The sequence below is a fragment of the Ischnura elegans genome, chromosome 3 (genome assembly GCF_921293095.1).
Source record: "Ischnura elegans chromosome 3, ioIscEleg1.1, whole genome shotgun sequence".
NCBI lineage: Eukaryota > Metazoa > Arthropoda > Insecta > Odonata > Coenagrionidae > Ischnura > Ischnura elegans.
In genome coordinates this window covers 20,715,616-20,731,986 of record NC_060248.1, presented here as the reverse complement: position 1 = coordinate 20,731,986, position 16,371 = coordinate 20,715,616, and the positions used below count along the sequence as shown (strand labels likewise).

General features: G+C 36.7%; 1 protein-coding gene across 2 annotated transcripts in view; it reads left to right on the top strand.

Annotated features, from left to right (window-relative positions):
- The window catches only part of LOC124155526 (NACHT domain- and WD repeat-containing protein 1), a 103,830-nt gene that overhangs the window by 68,203 nt on the left and 19,256 nt on the right, over positions 1 to 16,371 (top strand). For both annotated transcript variants that reach the window (XM_046529423.1, XM_046529422.1), the window contains exons 13-19: positions 1,224 to 1,319; positions 1,429 to 1,575; positions 3,303 to 3,440; positions 7,022 to 7,144; positions 8,996 to 9,104; positions 10,337 to 10,542; positions 14,435 to 14,508. In XM_046529423.1, coding sequence (XP_046385379.1) covers positions 1,224 to 1,319; positions 1,429 to 1,575; positions 3,303 to 3,440; positions 7,022 to 7,144; positions 8,996 to 9,104; positions 10,337 to 10,542; positions 14,435 to 14,508 — 893 coding nt within the window. The remainder of the gene's footprint in view (positions 1 to 1,223; positions 1,320 to 1,428; positions 1,576 to 3,302; positions 3,441 to 7,021; positions 7,145 to 8,995; positions 9,105 to 10,336; positions 10,543 to 14,434; positions 14,509 to 16,371) is intronic.

Genomic DNA, 16,371 nt, shown 5'->3' with positions numbered 1-16,371 from the left:
CCATCTTCTGCTTAATGTTTTTAGGAGGCTTCTCTTTTCTCCTACTCTCCATAGCACTTCCTGGTTACTTACACGGTCAATCCATTTTATCTTCATCATTCTTCGGTAGCACCACATTTCGAATGCTTCCACTCTTGACTTCTCTGCTGCTGTCAACGTCCAAGCCTTGCTTCCATATAGAAACATACTCCATATGTAGCATCTGATGAATTGTTTCCTTACTTCTATGCTGGTATTTTCAGCTGCAAGAGGATTCTTCTTTTTGTAGAAAGCCCTCTTTGCCTGCGCTATTCTACTGTGTATTTCTTTCTTGCTCCGTCCATCGCTGGTAATTCGGCTTCCCAGGTAAGAGAACTCGTTCACCTGTTCAAGCTTATGCTTTCCTAGGTTGATGTTTGTTTTAGCCTCCTCTCTTTTACTGCAAACTAATATCTTAGTCTTCTTTTTGTTGATTTTCAGCTGATATCTGGCCATTGTCCTTTCCATGTTTGTCAACGTCTTCTTCAAATCCTTCTCTGTCTCGGCTATGACTGCTATGTCGTCAGCAAATCACAGCATACTAATTTTTTCTCCGTGGATATTGACACCCGAAGCTTTCTGCTTGATTTCGTTGATGGCTTTCTCTATGTAAACATTAAAAATTAAGGGGGAAAGCGCACAACCTTGTCTCACCCCTTTTCTTATTCTCGCTTCTGAACCGTTTGGTCCACATTTGATCACAGCTACTTGGTTTTTATACAATAGAATTTTGATAGAAATCGGCGTACTCTACAATGATCGTAGAATTATTCATAGTTTGTATAAAAACCAAGTAGCTATTTTTATTTATGATTTGAAATAAGATATCTTTACCATTTTTATGAAAATGGAATATTGTTTTAATGGAGCTATGATCGACCAAAGCCCCATGACAAGAAACTATATCAATATAATTGTGTGGTGAAACCTCTTTCAAGAGCCTTCCTAGAGACTATGGGGAAAGTGCAAAATAGAGTAAAATTGTTCATATGAGGTATCAAGTTGGTCTTAATATAATATGTGTGAAATGTTATAAAATCTGAAATAGAAAAACACATTTGATAGAGTTTAGAGACTTCAATTTGGTATGAAAAGTTTTGAATGCAAGTGCAGGTAATTTAAAGTTCCGAAATCTAAGTAATTATTTTTTCCACAGTTTCATTTTTATGATAATATTTAATTTTTATCTGTTTTTGAAATTTCAGAACCTCAGGACATATACGAAAAGTTTGAAGAAGATCCTTTTGCAAGCATCAGCAGCTCAAAAAAAGCTCATAATAATCGTTGATGGAATTGACCAGGTTTGTTTCAAAATAGCTGCTGTTTAGTAACTATATACTATATTTTTATATTTTAACCATAACAGTTTTCCTTACAAGTATCTCCTTATTTTTCTCATGATTCAACCAGGTGAAAAGATTGGACGATTCTCTTTCGACTTCCTGGGTGCCACTCGAATTACCAAATTTCATCAAAATTATTCTGTCGGCAGATGATAAGGGTAAATGGTATGAAGATCTCCAAACAAAGCTGAATGAAGAATCTCCTAAAGTTGAGGTTAGATTTTGTATAAAATATTTTCAAATATGTAATTAGAAAAATGGATAAATATTAGGTATATGCCAAATACAGTGGAACCTCGATCTATCATTCCCGCATTGATCATTTTCCTGCATTCACTGTTTGCCTTTCCTGGTCCCAAAATAAGTCCCATGCAGACAACGTAATTTTTTCCCTCCTCTATTGTTCCCTGAAGTATCGTTTTCCCTCATTCTTTGTTTGAAGATCATGGCCCCTATGAATAATTTTCCTGCATCTATGGTTTGACGAAAATGAGACGAAGTATTTACAATGTGTCATTTATGTGTTTGTATCTTCCCCAAGAGATGGAACTGCCATAGGGTGAAGATCAGTGCCGTGGGATAGTAGCTACGTAGCACATTTCCCAAAATCCGCTTTCACCCTCCCATCAGCTCTCGGACACCACTCCGATGCTTTCCATCTCTCCGAAATCAAACAAAAGGCCCCAACTCGTGCAGGGTTCGTATTATGGAGACCATAAATCTAAAGCTTCGAAAGAAAATATCAAGTCACATGAGAATAATAGAAATGTGTTTGACCCTTCCCTCTTTCTCCCCCACTGACCTTTTGCAGCCTACCAGCTTCAAAAGTTCCCCATTTATGGAGGTCAACTTCTGCATGATTTATCTATTAGTCCAAAAGGTGTTTACCAATGACTTTCATTAATTGATATTACACCTGTATTGGATTGAAATATTAGTAAAAAGGGCTTAATTTAAAAAAAGAATAAGACCGAACACGACCTATTTCTGGCATTATTGAAGCATTTTAAACAAGGAAATAAATGGCAAAATACGACAGAGACTTAGTATTCTGGAAAAACTCGATATCCTCGCAGCTGAGTTTTTCAGAAGTTGACACGGCATTTTTTCCGAAAACTGATATCAAGTTACAATTTATGAGTTATGCTATAAATCTTTCTTGTCACAGTCACAGACAAAAATATTTTCTCAGGATGTTTAGTTTCTCCTTGCTAGTCATTCCAATTCATCTGCTTATCTGGCGAGAATTTTTGAAGGTGGACGGAAAATAATTGAAGAAGAAAAGAATCCGGGGTGAAGTACATGAATATTGCAATACGTCTCAGGATGTCGACTAGCACATGACAGAAAGAGTGGGGTTAGAGTGAGCTACCTGTTGAAAATAAGAAGTTGGATGAAGCCGGGTATCAGATGGGTGTGCTGCTGAAATGGCATTTGATAGATAAGATTATATATACCATGCAGAAATCCATTGTAGCAGTATGAATGCCGTGACAGCATACAATCATTTTTTCATGTGGTGGTGTGTTCTCTTAGGATGTTTGAAAGTATTAGTAGAATCAACAATATGCCGAAAGTGTTTCCATAAAATTCAAGTATTCCATTAATCAGCTAAGTTCCTGTTTGAATCCTTTAAAGAAAATCATATTTACTCCCCAAAATCCTATGTTTCCTGCAAGGCAACCTAGTAAAAAATTTCTGCATTGATCGTTTTCCCAAATTCATCTTTTTTTTCGTCCATCCCCTTGAAAAACGACAGATCAAGGTTCTACAGTAACAAAATAATGAAGTGGTGGTGATGGGGCCATTTGGTCTTGAAAGCATGCACAATTAAGAACTTTCATGAAAGTTCAATTTGTTTTCTCTCAGTTGTTTTGTAACGGAAAAAAGAAAGTCAGATGTTATTGATCCGAGAGTTTCATATTTTTTTTATTTGAATAGGTATTGCCACTTAAAAAGGAGGAGGCCCAGACAATATTAATGGCATCTGTCATGCAATATAATCATATTCTCAATAATCACTTGCAAGACTGTGTTCGCTCATCTGTACAAGAATGTACTCTACCACTGTATGTGAAGGTAAGATAGAAAATCAATCTCTTGACTCTTGTTGGTTTTTTTTCCTTTCAATTGCCTTAGAGAGGGTTGAGTTTGAATGAGTGGGGATAGTTCATACAAATTTGGCCTCTTGGGAGTACATTATATTTACTTCTAAATGCCTTGTTTCACTACAAAGCAATCTAATTTTCCCCAAACATTAGTTTTGTTTTCAATGTATTTTTTTTTCAAAATTCCGTAGAAACAGACTTTTTTATGCTTCTGATGGTGTGGATGAGAACATAAATTGCTACTCAAGCAAATTGTCCTTCAGCAGGACCAAACCCTGGAAAAAAGTAGTGACCACTAAGTTTCAAGGCTTTGTGAAATATTAATAAAATTGATAAGAATCGTTAATTATCCTGTTTTATCCATTTGTTGAAAATTTCAAGGTCTCCTATTTTTTTATTTTTTGTAATTTTTGCTTTGAAGAAGCATTGAGACAATTGATTCAATTAACTGTCCATCATGATAAATCAAAGTTGCTGAAATAAAAATTTTTTCTCCACCACATGGCATAATTTATTTATATAATAAATACAAACTTTCAAACGTTATAATTCCATCATGGCAAATAAAATTAAGCCATTAATTTGGCTGTGTCATATTCAAATAACTTGCATTAAAGTCCTACGAGTTTGCAGCAAAATAAATACAGCAGAATCCCAATTATCCGGCTGCTGTTTATCCGGGTTGCGGATTATCAGTGCATGAGTTCATGGTCCTTCGAAGTTTTCTGCAATTTTTATAAAAAAATAAAATCGGATGCAAAAGCAGCGAGATTTTTGAATTTAAAAAAATACAATTCTACACCGGGCTAATTATTTCCATTAGAATCCCCTAATTAAAGGAGAATTATTTTTATCTACTTGCTGATAAGGTATGCTTCTAGTTTACTTGGATGCCTGCTCTGGCATTGTGGACGACGATCAGCGGTGGGAAAAAAGTCTTGATTAATTTTAGAAGATTATTCAATGGTTAATCATTCATAAATTCAGAGAAATGTTACCTATGATCTTTAATTGTATAAAATTATTATGGAGACTTAATTGTATATTTTATATCGAAATGCGCAATTATTTCCCTGGCCTCACATTCGGCCCAAGGGAACCGGAGATTTGGTCACACTCGGGCATGTTTAAACTGTTACCAGTCAAGGCCAAACTGGAGAGGAAGGGAATAGTAGAAGTGAAAGCAGCGGGGGAAGTGGAAGTGGAGATATCATGAATCATAGCGAGGCACTCGCCTGCGTAGACAATTTGCCCTAAGTCTTGGTTTTTTATAACCACTACTGCGCAATGGCATAATGGTGTGCCCATTGCCTTCACGAGAGTTCCGTGCTCCTCTTTTCCTAACATTGAGGTGCGGGATCAGGCTCAGTGGTTACGGATCTGCAACCTCGCAGACACGGGTGCGTGGTTTTCTGAAACCACGAATTTCATATAGCAGTAGGAATATGAGCACAATCACGTTATCACCGCTAACAAGATCGCGGTTGGGAAGAGAAAGCTCTTGACGATTCCGTAAAGCGATCTAAAGTTATAGACAATGTGCATAATTAATAATAGATTTTTGATTTACGTATATTATGAAAATTACTAGATATTAAATTAAGTTTGGATGATCCCTGTTTTCTGATTTTTCGAGCCGCCTCTCCCCTTCATTAGCCCAAATAATTGGGAATATACTGCAACTAATTTGAGGACTATTAATGATGGAAGGACCAATTTTTTGATTCTCCAATTTTCTTGGGAGCGACTTCAGCTGCGCAGTATCAAAATAGAAATGTAAGTTGCAACAAAATTAGTCACTGATTTTTAGACAAACTATAATTTCTGAAGGGTTTTACTTCTATTTGAATTGTGAAATAAAAATTCTATTAATTGAACTTAATAATTGAGGGTATTGATCCTACAGCTGATTAGTAATCAATTATAATATCTCCATTCTTCCGGTGCTACCGCATCGGTTGTTGGTTTAAGACAACAGTTTCGCTGGCACTGCTGCCAGCATCCATTATTTGCCACCGGGCCTATCGCATTTTGGATGCTGAGTTGCTGGCATAGGAGGAAAGACATCTAATGGCGACACTGAAACAGAATGGTTACCCAGATTCGGTCCTGAAAAGGACCAGAAGAAAACTACACTTGAGTGAGAAAACAGAAGATGGAAAAGGCTGTGCCGTCATCTCCTATGTCAGAGGAACCACAGAAATGATTGTGAGGGCCCTGAAAAAGCACGGCGTCACTACGAGGTTCAACTGCATGACGACAATTGGTGACTTGCTGCCTACAGCCAAAGATAAAATCCAGCATGTCCTTCATGAAGGTGTGTACAAGGTGCCTTGCCTTTGCGGGAAAATGTACATTGTTGAGATTCATCATTCACTGAAGGCACGAATACAAGAGCACTGAAGGGCCACGAAGAATAGGCAATTCCAGTTGTCAGCCTTATCAGATCATGCCTATGCCCCAGGACAGGACATTGAATTTGACGAAGCCAGGATAATAGTAAAAGCAGGCAGATATTATCCCAGAATCAATTGAGATAGCCCGGAGAGAGACTGTTTTCAATAGGGATGATGGATGCCAATTGGAGGAGACTGATTAAATGGGCCAATGAGAGAGGAGCAGCCACAACTGGTGGGACTGAGCCCGTAGATTAGGAGGACGAGGATCGTGGACCGGCATCTTTGACCTGAAGTCGCTGGCAGCAGTACCAGCGAAACTTGTCTTAAACCAACTACTGACGCGGTAGCACCGGAAGAATGGAGACATTGAAACCTCGACACTGTGGAAACCTACGTAGTCACATCAATGATTGTAGATCAAAATGCGTTCTAACTCGCCTCACATTGGGGTATGTATTTTCAAACTCCTTGGGGCCTGCCCACAGGGAAGGGAAGAGGAACGGGTCCATGAGTACCATGTTCTTGGAGCTTGGGCGCATGCACTTTAAATGCAGTGGAATGTGTTTAAACAAAGCTGGAAAAGCCAGTTATTTACGAAGCATAAGTAGACTTCATTATGTATTTATTGGCCAGTTATTCTGTGCACCAGTTTGAATCACTTTGAAGTTATGTCATGGTGGATTTTTGATTATTTATCCATGGGTGTACCCAGTGAGGGGCAGGAGGGGGCAGCTGCTCCCTCCCTAGAAGCAAAAATCGCGAATTTATTTGAGGAAAATAATATTTTTTCAAGCAAATAATTTTAAAAACTAATAAAGAGCCGTTACAGTTTTATTGAAATGTTGGTTTCATTCACCTTTTTCATGCTTAAATCTTACTTGACCACAACAACTTGAACAACTATGGCTTGCACCCCTTCCCCCCCCCCCTAGCTTTGATCCTGGGTATGCCCTTGTATTTATCAATAGCTGGATTGATAGAGAGTAGTTTGAAAGCATTTAAGTGATACAAGTTAAACCATTGAAATGTCCTGAGAATTTTATTTTAAATTGCCATTATAGTGGTGCTTCTTATGATCACACACGTATTGATTTTGGGCTGGTCTGAAATCCAACTGATGAAATTTTCAGTGATAGTTTTGCCTTCTTTTCAGATGCTTGCTTGGCAGACATCATGGTGGTCTGATAAAGATCATGAAATAGTGCCTAGAGGAAACATAAAGGACCAAATTAATAGTTTCCTTGATGAGTTGGAAATATTTTTGGGGAAAGTCAGAGTAAGTTACTTATATTTATACCTACTGATTCTTTCAATACTAGACACAATAATATATTATAACCAGAATACCCTTTTGAATGGCTGTGAATTCTGGTTTACTGGTGCACTAGCAACTGCTCTTCTGAGACCCTCAGGGACTAAAAATGAAATACAGTAAAACCCTCATGTAACAAACCTTCATACAGCAAAGTTTTACGAAAACAGCCTTCATGGCCTCAGGCCCTTCCCTTGTATAATGAATTGAGAAAAACTTGCAGTAACAAACTTCTAAAATTATGAAACCTTCCGATATCAAAGTCTGAACCTGAGATCCTATCTCTCTTTCTATTGGAATACTTATCATTATGCAGTGAAAATTTTCACTTATTAATCAATTACCTTTGCATAAATGTAATTTCACCACAAACTTCTATATTATCCTCAGAGTTTCCCTTTGTTGTAAGCTACAGCCTAGTTTTCATGCATTTGACTGGGTGTTATCTCAAGTTGTGTAGCTTATTAAAAGCAGGGATGCTAGGGATGTCATCAATGCTCTCGATTTCACCATCTATGTATTGGCATTTCATGGATATTGAATCTAGCTCAGGGGTAACAGTGTGTTATCAGACATTTATTCATTATTTGTACCACAAAATTTGTAATTTAGAAGTTGAGGGTGCATAATCCAAAGATGCCAGCTTGGTCAATAAGGAAATGTTGCCTAAAGACACCCTAATGCAAAGGAATGCTTGTACTTCTGGTGTTAGAGGCTGTCGACCAGACATCTTCTCTGAAATATGTAAATAAATGTATTTTGAATATTTTTGAGAGGAAGGTGGGAGTATTTCCAGATATTCAATACTTTCTCAGGTAGCATATCTGGTGGGGTACATTTAAGTGGAATCCTGAAACTGTGTTTTCATCACTTGTCACCTGGGTCGCATAAACTAGGATATGGGATGGTTCATCAAAATTCAGGTTCGAAGACTTCTCTCTGCATTCCAGGGGATTATGGAAATGAAATCACACCACTAGTACATAATTTATTTGAAAAGAGGGGAGGTGGAAAGAAAAATGTAGTCTTGATCTACCGGGAATAAGAGAAGTTGTGTGTCTTCCCTTCATCAATTAAGTATGTACTTGCAAAATTAAATATGTGCATAGCCAATGTATTCCCTTGTTTCCGAATATGGGTCATGCTTCCTCAGTTCAATGATTGATAGTCCCCTAGGTTATAGTTTCTTATCAATGCTTGCGTATGGACTGAAATTCACTGAGAAATAATGATGCTGAGACTGTTTTTCAAAAATTGATTTACACCTATTTTGATCATTTTTAAACAATAAGCTTTATTGCTCCTGTAACTAGGGCTTGGAGCTTACAGTTTATCAATTGGCTCTAGTTCATCAATTTACTTCTACTATTTCTCTGCAAATCAAATGCCAAACAGGAGAAAATACAAATACTATCAGGAAATTTTTTTCAGGTCTTTTCTCTGTATTTTTGTGCTTGATTGCATATTATTTTACATGTATGAATAGAATCCTGGCCTATCTTTAGGTTTCATTTCCTGTCATTCACCCTTGGATTCATCCTTGGATATCTGTTTTCGTGAGACCTCTTGTCTTATAATATGCCTGATTACATTTTTATCGTCTTCAAATTTATTGTAGTAGCTATCTTTAAACTCCCTTCCTTTGGCAAAGTTGTACGTATGTGGCCCTTGGTTTTGCTTGAAAGTGTTTGCAATTGTGAAGTATATCATTTATATACATTTTATTTCAGTGCTTATTTTGATGGCCATAGGGCCACAAAAATTCACCCTAGTATACATACATATGTACTTATATTGAATACATATTTTCTTCAGGTACAGAATGCTTTAGCTTTGATGGCTGCATCAAGGTTTGGTCTAACTGATTCGGAAATGCTTGATCTCTTGGCGCATGATAAGTCATTCCACAGTGATGCCACTTATGGTAAGCATAAATGTTCTATTACTTCATCTTTAAATTGAAATAAAAATGGGCACAAATAGGGCTAATTGATGCTGAGCTTACGCTATGCTATATAACACATACATACCACGTGAACCATGACATACCTAAGATTGAATAGACATGAATGTTGCAGAGTCTTGGACCACACCATATGTCAATTTGATGTGACCTCTTCCCTTTCCAACAAGTCTGAGCTTTCTCCATTCCATGTATCCCAGAAACTCTCTTTGCTGAATCCCATCAGATTCTGTGACCTTCAGTTTAGTCCCTTCTTATATTGTCTGCATTCCATTTCTAATGTTAAAAAAATAGGATCTTCATTTGGGAGAAGTTAAAAAACACATTCTTTATTTTATGTGCTAACATATATGTACTTTGTTTCGGAATGCCTTCAGAAGTTATTTACTCAATAGTTATTTTATCAATCTGTTATAGAAACTAACTCAATAATTATGATGCGTACATCTACCTACATTGCAAATTAAAGTATGCTTTTGTATTTGCACATTATATCTGCATTCTTTGATTCTGTATATGTAATGTACACCATCCCAGAAAGTAGGTATGCAATAGATTATTTTCTGGCAGGTGGAGTTTAATTTAAAAAAATATATATTCCAATTTTTCATATTTCCTTTTCATGTTCAGATTTTCACCAATACGTTTGTCAGTTAAGTGAAAAAAATGACACGAATACACATATATTTTATGCAATTAAATTTCACTTGTATGCAAGTATGAAATGAAGCAAGTGTTTTAGCACTTTCAGTGCCTGCCTTTTTTACCCAATATATGAAAAGAATGTCAGGGCTTTCTTGTCTACTTTGTATACTTTTACTGAGAATTTTATTAATATTACGGTACAACAGTGTTGAAGCTAATTATCTTTTCCTCTTCTAGTACTTATCGATAAATAAGTTCAACAATATCACTATCTCCTCATAACTCCGGAAAAATATTTAATCTTGAATTTTTTTAAAATGCTCACACAATAGATTGGCCTGCGGCATTTTACGTACATAACCCTCATTCAGGTAGATCAGCCAGCTTGCACGTTAAGGATTAAACAAGTTCCTTCTTTTGGCAGACTACCTTCAAGTTTTCTGCCATTTCTATTTCTAAGATTTTTTTCTAAAATAAAGGAAATTAAGGAATTTTGTGGTGGTTAAATATTTCCATTTTTCATCATAATATGCCATTTTTATATACAGTTCCCTGGGCACCTGCCTGCTTATTTTGGGCTCAGCTTAATAAATTTCTGCGCCCATTGGTCCGATGGGTTCAAGTTGGTGGCTATGGTCTTACACAGTGGAGGGACTTTTCACTTAATTCAGTAATAAAAGACCGATATTTGCCAAAAGATACGTCACAAGGGCTTGGGACCTCACCACATTCCATCTTGGCAGACTACTTTAATGTGAGTTTTTATCAAATTTGTAGCTTTATATATGTAAATATGGTCTAAGTATATGCTGATGTGGTTTTCTTTTATTTTATTCTAGGTTCAGTTTTATTTCTAACTATTATGATATTCTTTGCTAGTTTCTACCATTAATTGTACATCTTTCACCATATCTTCCATCTATCGCAATGTGGAAATTTGACCTTGTATCTGAAATAGTTTCCTCTTTGATATCCACCCTATGGGAAATATTCAATTGAAAATTTTTACAAATATACAAATTCATCCAATATGATAAATTATAAGGAAGGATATACTTGTAAATCTAAATTTCACAAATCCCAAATTCTAAATAAATAAAATATATAAATAGAAATTACAGTTGAAATCTTTTTTGAAGCAGCGTCATAAAAACTTTAATTATGCTTTTCCACATCGTCTATCAGTTCAAACAATCTTGAATAGTTATGGAAAAGCTGTACAGTTTTGCCATGATTACCAGCAGAACAGCTCTACCAGAGCCACATCTTTTATCAGTTCTAACAATCTTGAATAGTCATCGTAAACAGTGGTGTCATGGCGGCGGAACGAGCTGGAACCCAGTTCCGGCACTGGTTAATAAAAGACATACAGTAAACTCTTGATTATACGAAGTCAGTGGGACCGGAAAATTGGCACTTCATAAAATCGAGTTTCGTAATTTCAAACCTTTTTCATAAGTCACGAAAAAAATGTTCGCTTTTGTTTCTACCGCCCTTTTTTGTCTTTAACGGTCTTATTTAAATGTTTTTGGTGGTTATTCTCGGTATTATTCATTAAGAGCTTTCTTTTTGCGACTGCAATCTTTTTACCAGCGATGACGTGATCGCACCCGTATTCTTACTGCTCCGTGTAATACCTGGTTTCCAAAAACCTCGCGTTCGCGATGCAGCTGCTGTAGGACGTACATCCGTGATCATCAAGTGCGATCGTGCACTGCGATGCTTGAAAAACAGGAACCCGGAACTCCCGTGATGGCTACAGGTGCACAATCACCCCATCACCCAGCAGCAGTTATGTTAAACCAGGGCTCATGGCAAACAGTCAACGCAAGCAAGTGCTTGGCTATGACTCATGATATCTCTATTTCCACTTCCTCCATTGCCTTCACTTCCACTCATCTGCTTCCACTATTCCCTTCCTCTCCCGTTTGACCTTGACTAGTCACGGCGTTAACATACCCGAGTGCGGTGAAATCTCCAGAACACTTTCTCCCTTGGGCCGTATTCAACCGCATGCAAATCCACAGTAATAATTGCGCTTTCCCGAGATGGAATATACTTTTAATGATCTTAGATAAAATTTTTGGAAATTTACGATTGGTTTACCATTGAAGGATCTTCTAAAATTACTCAAGAGATATTTTTCCCGCCACAGGTCATCGTCTGCAATGCTAGAACAGACGTCCAAGTAAACTTGAAACATTCCTTGTCAGCAAGTATATAAAATAATTCCATTTTAGGAAGGGAATCCTAATGGAAATAATGGGTCCGGTGTAGCCATGCATTAAAATGCGAATATCCTGCTGCTTTTGAGCCTGATTTTACTTTTTTGAAAAGATCGCGGAAAACATCGAGTGTGAACTCATGCATGGATAATCCGCAACACGGATAAACCGCGTCCTGATAATCGGGAGTCTGCTGTACTTGTATTTTCCTAACATATATCTTATGATAGGCATGTAGCCATAAATTTGATTTGGTGTGGGGGAGGGCCTCAGTCTAATGTTTCAAGACACTTAATAACTGAATTTCTCTCAGTCACCTCTGGTGTAAACATTTTGTGGGAGGGGCTGAAGCCTTGCATGGCAAGCCCCTGGCTATGTGCCTGTCTTGTGGGTTTCTGAAGCAGCGTTTCCAACTTGAACACCAAACATTAAAGGCCACCCCTCACCTGATCAGCCATGCTATGTGGCCAAATACCTACCCTTCAGTGGTCTGGTTCCACTGGTGTCTCATTAAGAGTTTTCCAAGTCATGCAATTTAACGAACCAGTCTTCTTGTGTCACTAAATCAAACTGAATGTTAACTCACAGTGGCATTATTTCCAGTGATATTTCAGAGGATAATTTTGTACATCTTATGGTCGTTATCTCTCATCATAAAACTTCAGCGTTAATTGTAAGAAAATATACTTCGGCAGAAAGGCCAATTTACGAGAGAAAGTAAATTGAAGTTCTGGAGGTGTATTTATTATCTAGCATGAGCTGCACAATTTATGTGGTATTAAGCATTGCACAAATCTCAAATACATTTCCCTTTAATAATGTTGTAGTACAAATATTGAAGGAGGTGGGAAGTTGTTCAAATTTCCCTCCTAATAGTACAATAGAAAATACCGAAACTCGAAACTTTTACAAAATGCGGTGAAAGTGGCACCACTTTATTCATTGCAGTACTTTTGAATCTGACTGTACCTCAAATGAAATCATGTGATTCATCCAATATAATATGTTTAAAATTATTGCTAATACAGTTCAGCATCAAGCTTTAAAATATCTTAGTGACACTAGATTGAATAGATGTAAGTTGATAGTTTGAGATGTCACTCTAAATCCCAGATTTATGGATATGCATGAATGGCTAAATTTTAAATTATTTAAGATGCCAGTAGGTAGAGACTGATTTAACAAAACAGTCAGTGGTTAAGCAAGATAACATCTCTGTAATAGAGCTATAATGTTAAAATTGTGTTAATCTGCGAAGTTTTTGGCTATTTTTCCTTTAAAAAAAACCATTTCAGAAACATAAAAAAACTGTTATTTTATGTTTCTGAAAAAATGTTCCTTTAAAGTTCTGTACATAATACAAAGATCAAAATTTTAGGTCCCATGAACTTTGTAATAACGAGTCTACTTTATATGACATCTGTTTAGATGGTAAGTTATTGTTATTAAATTGGTCAGAATACAATACATTTTGAGTTCCACTGCATTCTAGTTGGCTCAAAGACTATCATGTAACAGAATACTTTCTCATCCTCCACCCCCACAAATATTAGGTCTGCCTCCTAGTGCCCAAGATATTTGAAATCTATTATGACCCCTATTTAGAAGAATTCCTGCATATTCTGTCTCTAATTGTGGCATTTTTGAAAATGATCATCTTTAAGTCCTGAGGTGAAAACTTAGAATAGCTGTTCAACGTGATATATCTTCTTGCACTCCAGAAAAAAAATTATTCATAGTTTGGTGCAAAGCATTGATATTTTAATTTCCTTATGCATTGCTGTTTTTATTTAACGTAGGAATGCAAACTTATTTATGTCTATCATTAAAGAAAAATTATTTTTTAAAAACTACTTTCTTCCACTACAGTTGTGCTTTTTGATTCTCCTCATAACTGTCTATCATTTGTGTATCAGGTCACCTGAGTCACCGCATTCATGGTGGTACGTATCCCACCAAAAAAAGAATCAATAAATGCATCTAACTAAATGCTGCTATTGCTATTTCAAAAACTGGAGAAATAAAAATTGGTGAACTACCTGTCATCCCAAATAAAGGCTTTTCTAATTTTTCATGAATACAACTTCTGTGACTGTGAGGGTCAGCGGAAATAGATACCATGGCAGTCATGTGAATGTGGTTGTGACATACTTATTCTTCCTTTTAAATGCATGTTATCAAATGAAATTTATTGGCTTATCTACTGTTTTGAATCATGCAGACAATTATTCAACAAATTGGTTAACAATTTTGCTTGACTGCTCCTCACTAGTCTCATGGTATTAGGTTTTCAGTTGGTCCTTCCAACTGTGTCAAAGTTAGTGTGTCCTGTATAACTGTGCATTTATTCAATATTTGTGCCAATGACAAAGCTGAAGGATGAAAAAATTTAATCATTTCATTTCTTGATGCATAATCTAGGGTAAATGGGTGGAAGAAAATTTGCCTGAGATGACAGGCCGTCTAATTACCCAGCCCATAAAGAGTGAAAATTGGTAAGACCTCTTGCACACATCATGATTTGCCTGACCCATAATTGTGCTCGATTGTTTGCATGGCTGCTTTTAAATGTGATAAGTGAATGCATTAAGTTAAATTTTCAGTTTTGAGTGATAGTCTACGTAATACTTATTAGGTTTTTTGAAATAAATAAACGCTTCATTTGTCCAAGGGAAACCCTCAGTCTAATTTCCTCCTAAAAGCAGGCACTGGTCATTCCTTGATGCCATTCCATGCATGCCCTGACCAAAAAAGGTGGCTGCCCAGGAACTCCACCACCAGCTTTGCACATCATTTCTTCATTCTTTATGCATCCTTATGGCACAAGCGACAGATATATTCTGTGAAGCAAATCAATGGTATTTGGTGTGTATTTTTATAATTCGTAAAGAATGATTAATTGCCAAAACATTTGGTGTGAATTTTGGGAATGATTGTTTAAGTCCATGTCAAAGGGAATAATATTTCCTTTGATTTTCTGTAGAATTTTAGAACTTACTTGTGACTGAAAAGTTTTCTTACTGGACAGTGTATGGTTGCTCATGAAACCAATTAATATCTACTCATCGTTCCACTCCCTAAAGTCTGTGACCACAGGATTCAGTTTGAATAAGGTTGATCATAACCTCTAGGGTCTTTTGGTCATTGTTTATTGTACATTTATGTTTTATTGACCTATGGTATTTAGCATACAAATTTATGCTATTCTTTTGCAGCAATCATCAATAGGAAATTATAATTGTATATTTTATAATGTTCTATCAATTGCAGTACAAATGTCATGAGCTGTGTATTTTGGTTCTTACTGAATTCTTTATGTAACCATGGGTCCCAAAATTCTTGATTACTCAGCCTCACCCAAATTTAAAGCATCTTATTTTCCCAATTACAGAATACTTAGTGGTCATTTTCAAAATTGTCAAGAAGCTGTGTTTAGGAACTCCCCATACATGCCGCTCAGTCACTTACATCATATGATCATCAATTATTGTCTCCCCTCGCCATCATCACAGTGCGTCATAGTTTTTCTCTTTCAAAACTTGATGGATCATGGCTCTCTCAGGTCACCCTCGGTTACTATCTTTTTGCCTTTCCTATTTTTACACTTTTCAAGGGCTAAAGACATTATAACAGCTGAGAACTAAAGAGCTAAAGATGTTCCAATCTTCCATCCATTTGTAAGTGCTGAGGTTAAATTAAAAGGCTGGCTAAGGGAGCAAGTCAGGCATTTGGTTTAACGTTTTAATTTACACACACAACAGATACATGGTTTCCCTCAGACACACAGTTCGAAGCTCCCCAAGTCTCCCTGCCCTCAAAGCCACACTCAGTGCCCGTGTCATCTCGTGACACTCTTGAAGTCTCCCTATCGGCTGGAAATAGCAGCAGCATTTCACATTACCTGTGTAACTTCCCACGGATACCAGATCCCATGCCAAGATGTTACAAGGTGTTAGCGGTGTAAGGTATTGGAGCCACACCTAAACATGACTCCACATGCAGATCTACTGTAACTCCGAGAGCAAAACCGAGCTGATACGAGAACGGCATGCGCAGGCACTCTTGCACATTTCATATAATGTGATGAGTCTTAAGTTAATGACTATAAGTGGCAGAACTAGAAAATATAATAATTGTTTCATATGAAATGCACCACAGTGATACATAACCTATGTATTCATTTTGACCTGCCAAGGAGGATTATGTATGGCTAAGTATAGTTAACAGTCCCATGTCATTCAGATTTGTGGGGTATCTTTTTTGTGTTCACCAGCTTGAAGGCTGATTATTTACATGTAAAATAAATGGAACACAGCATCAGTGGTTCAGATTACTGATAATATATTATGATTTTTTGG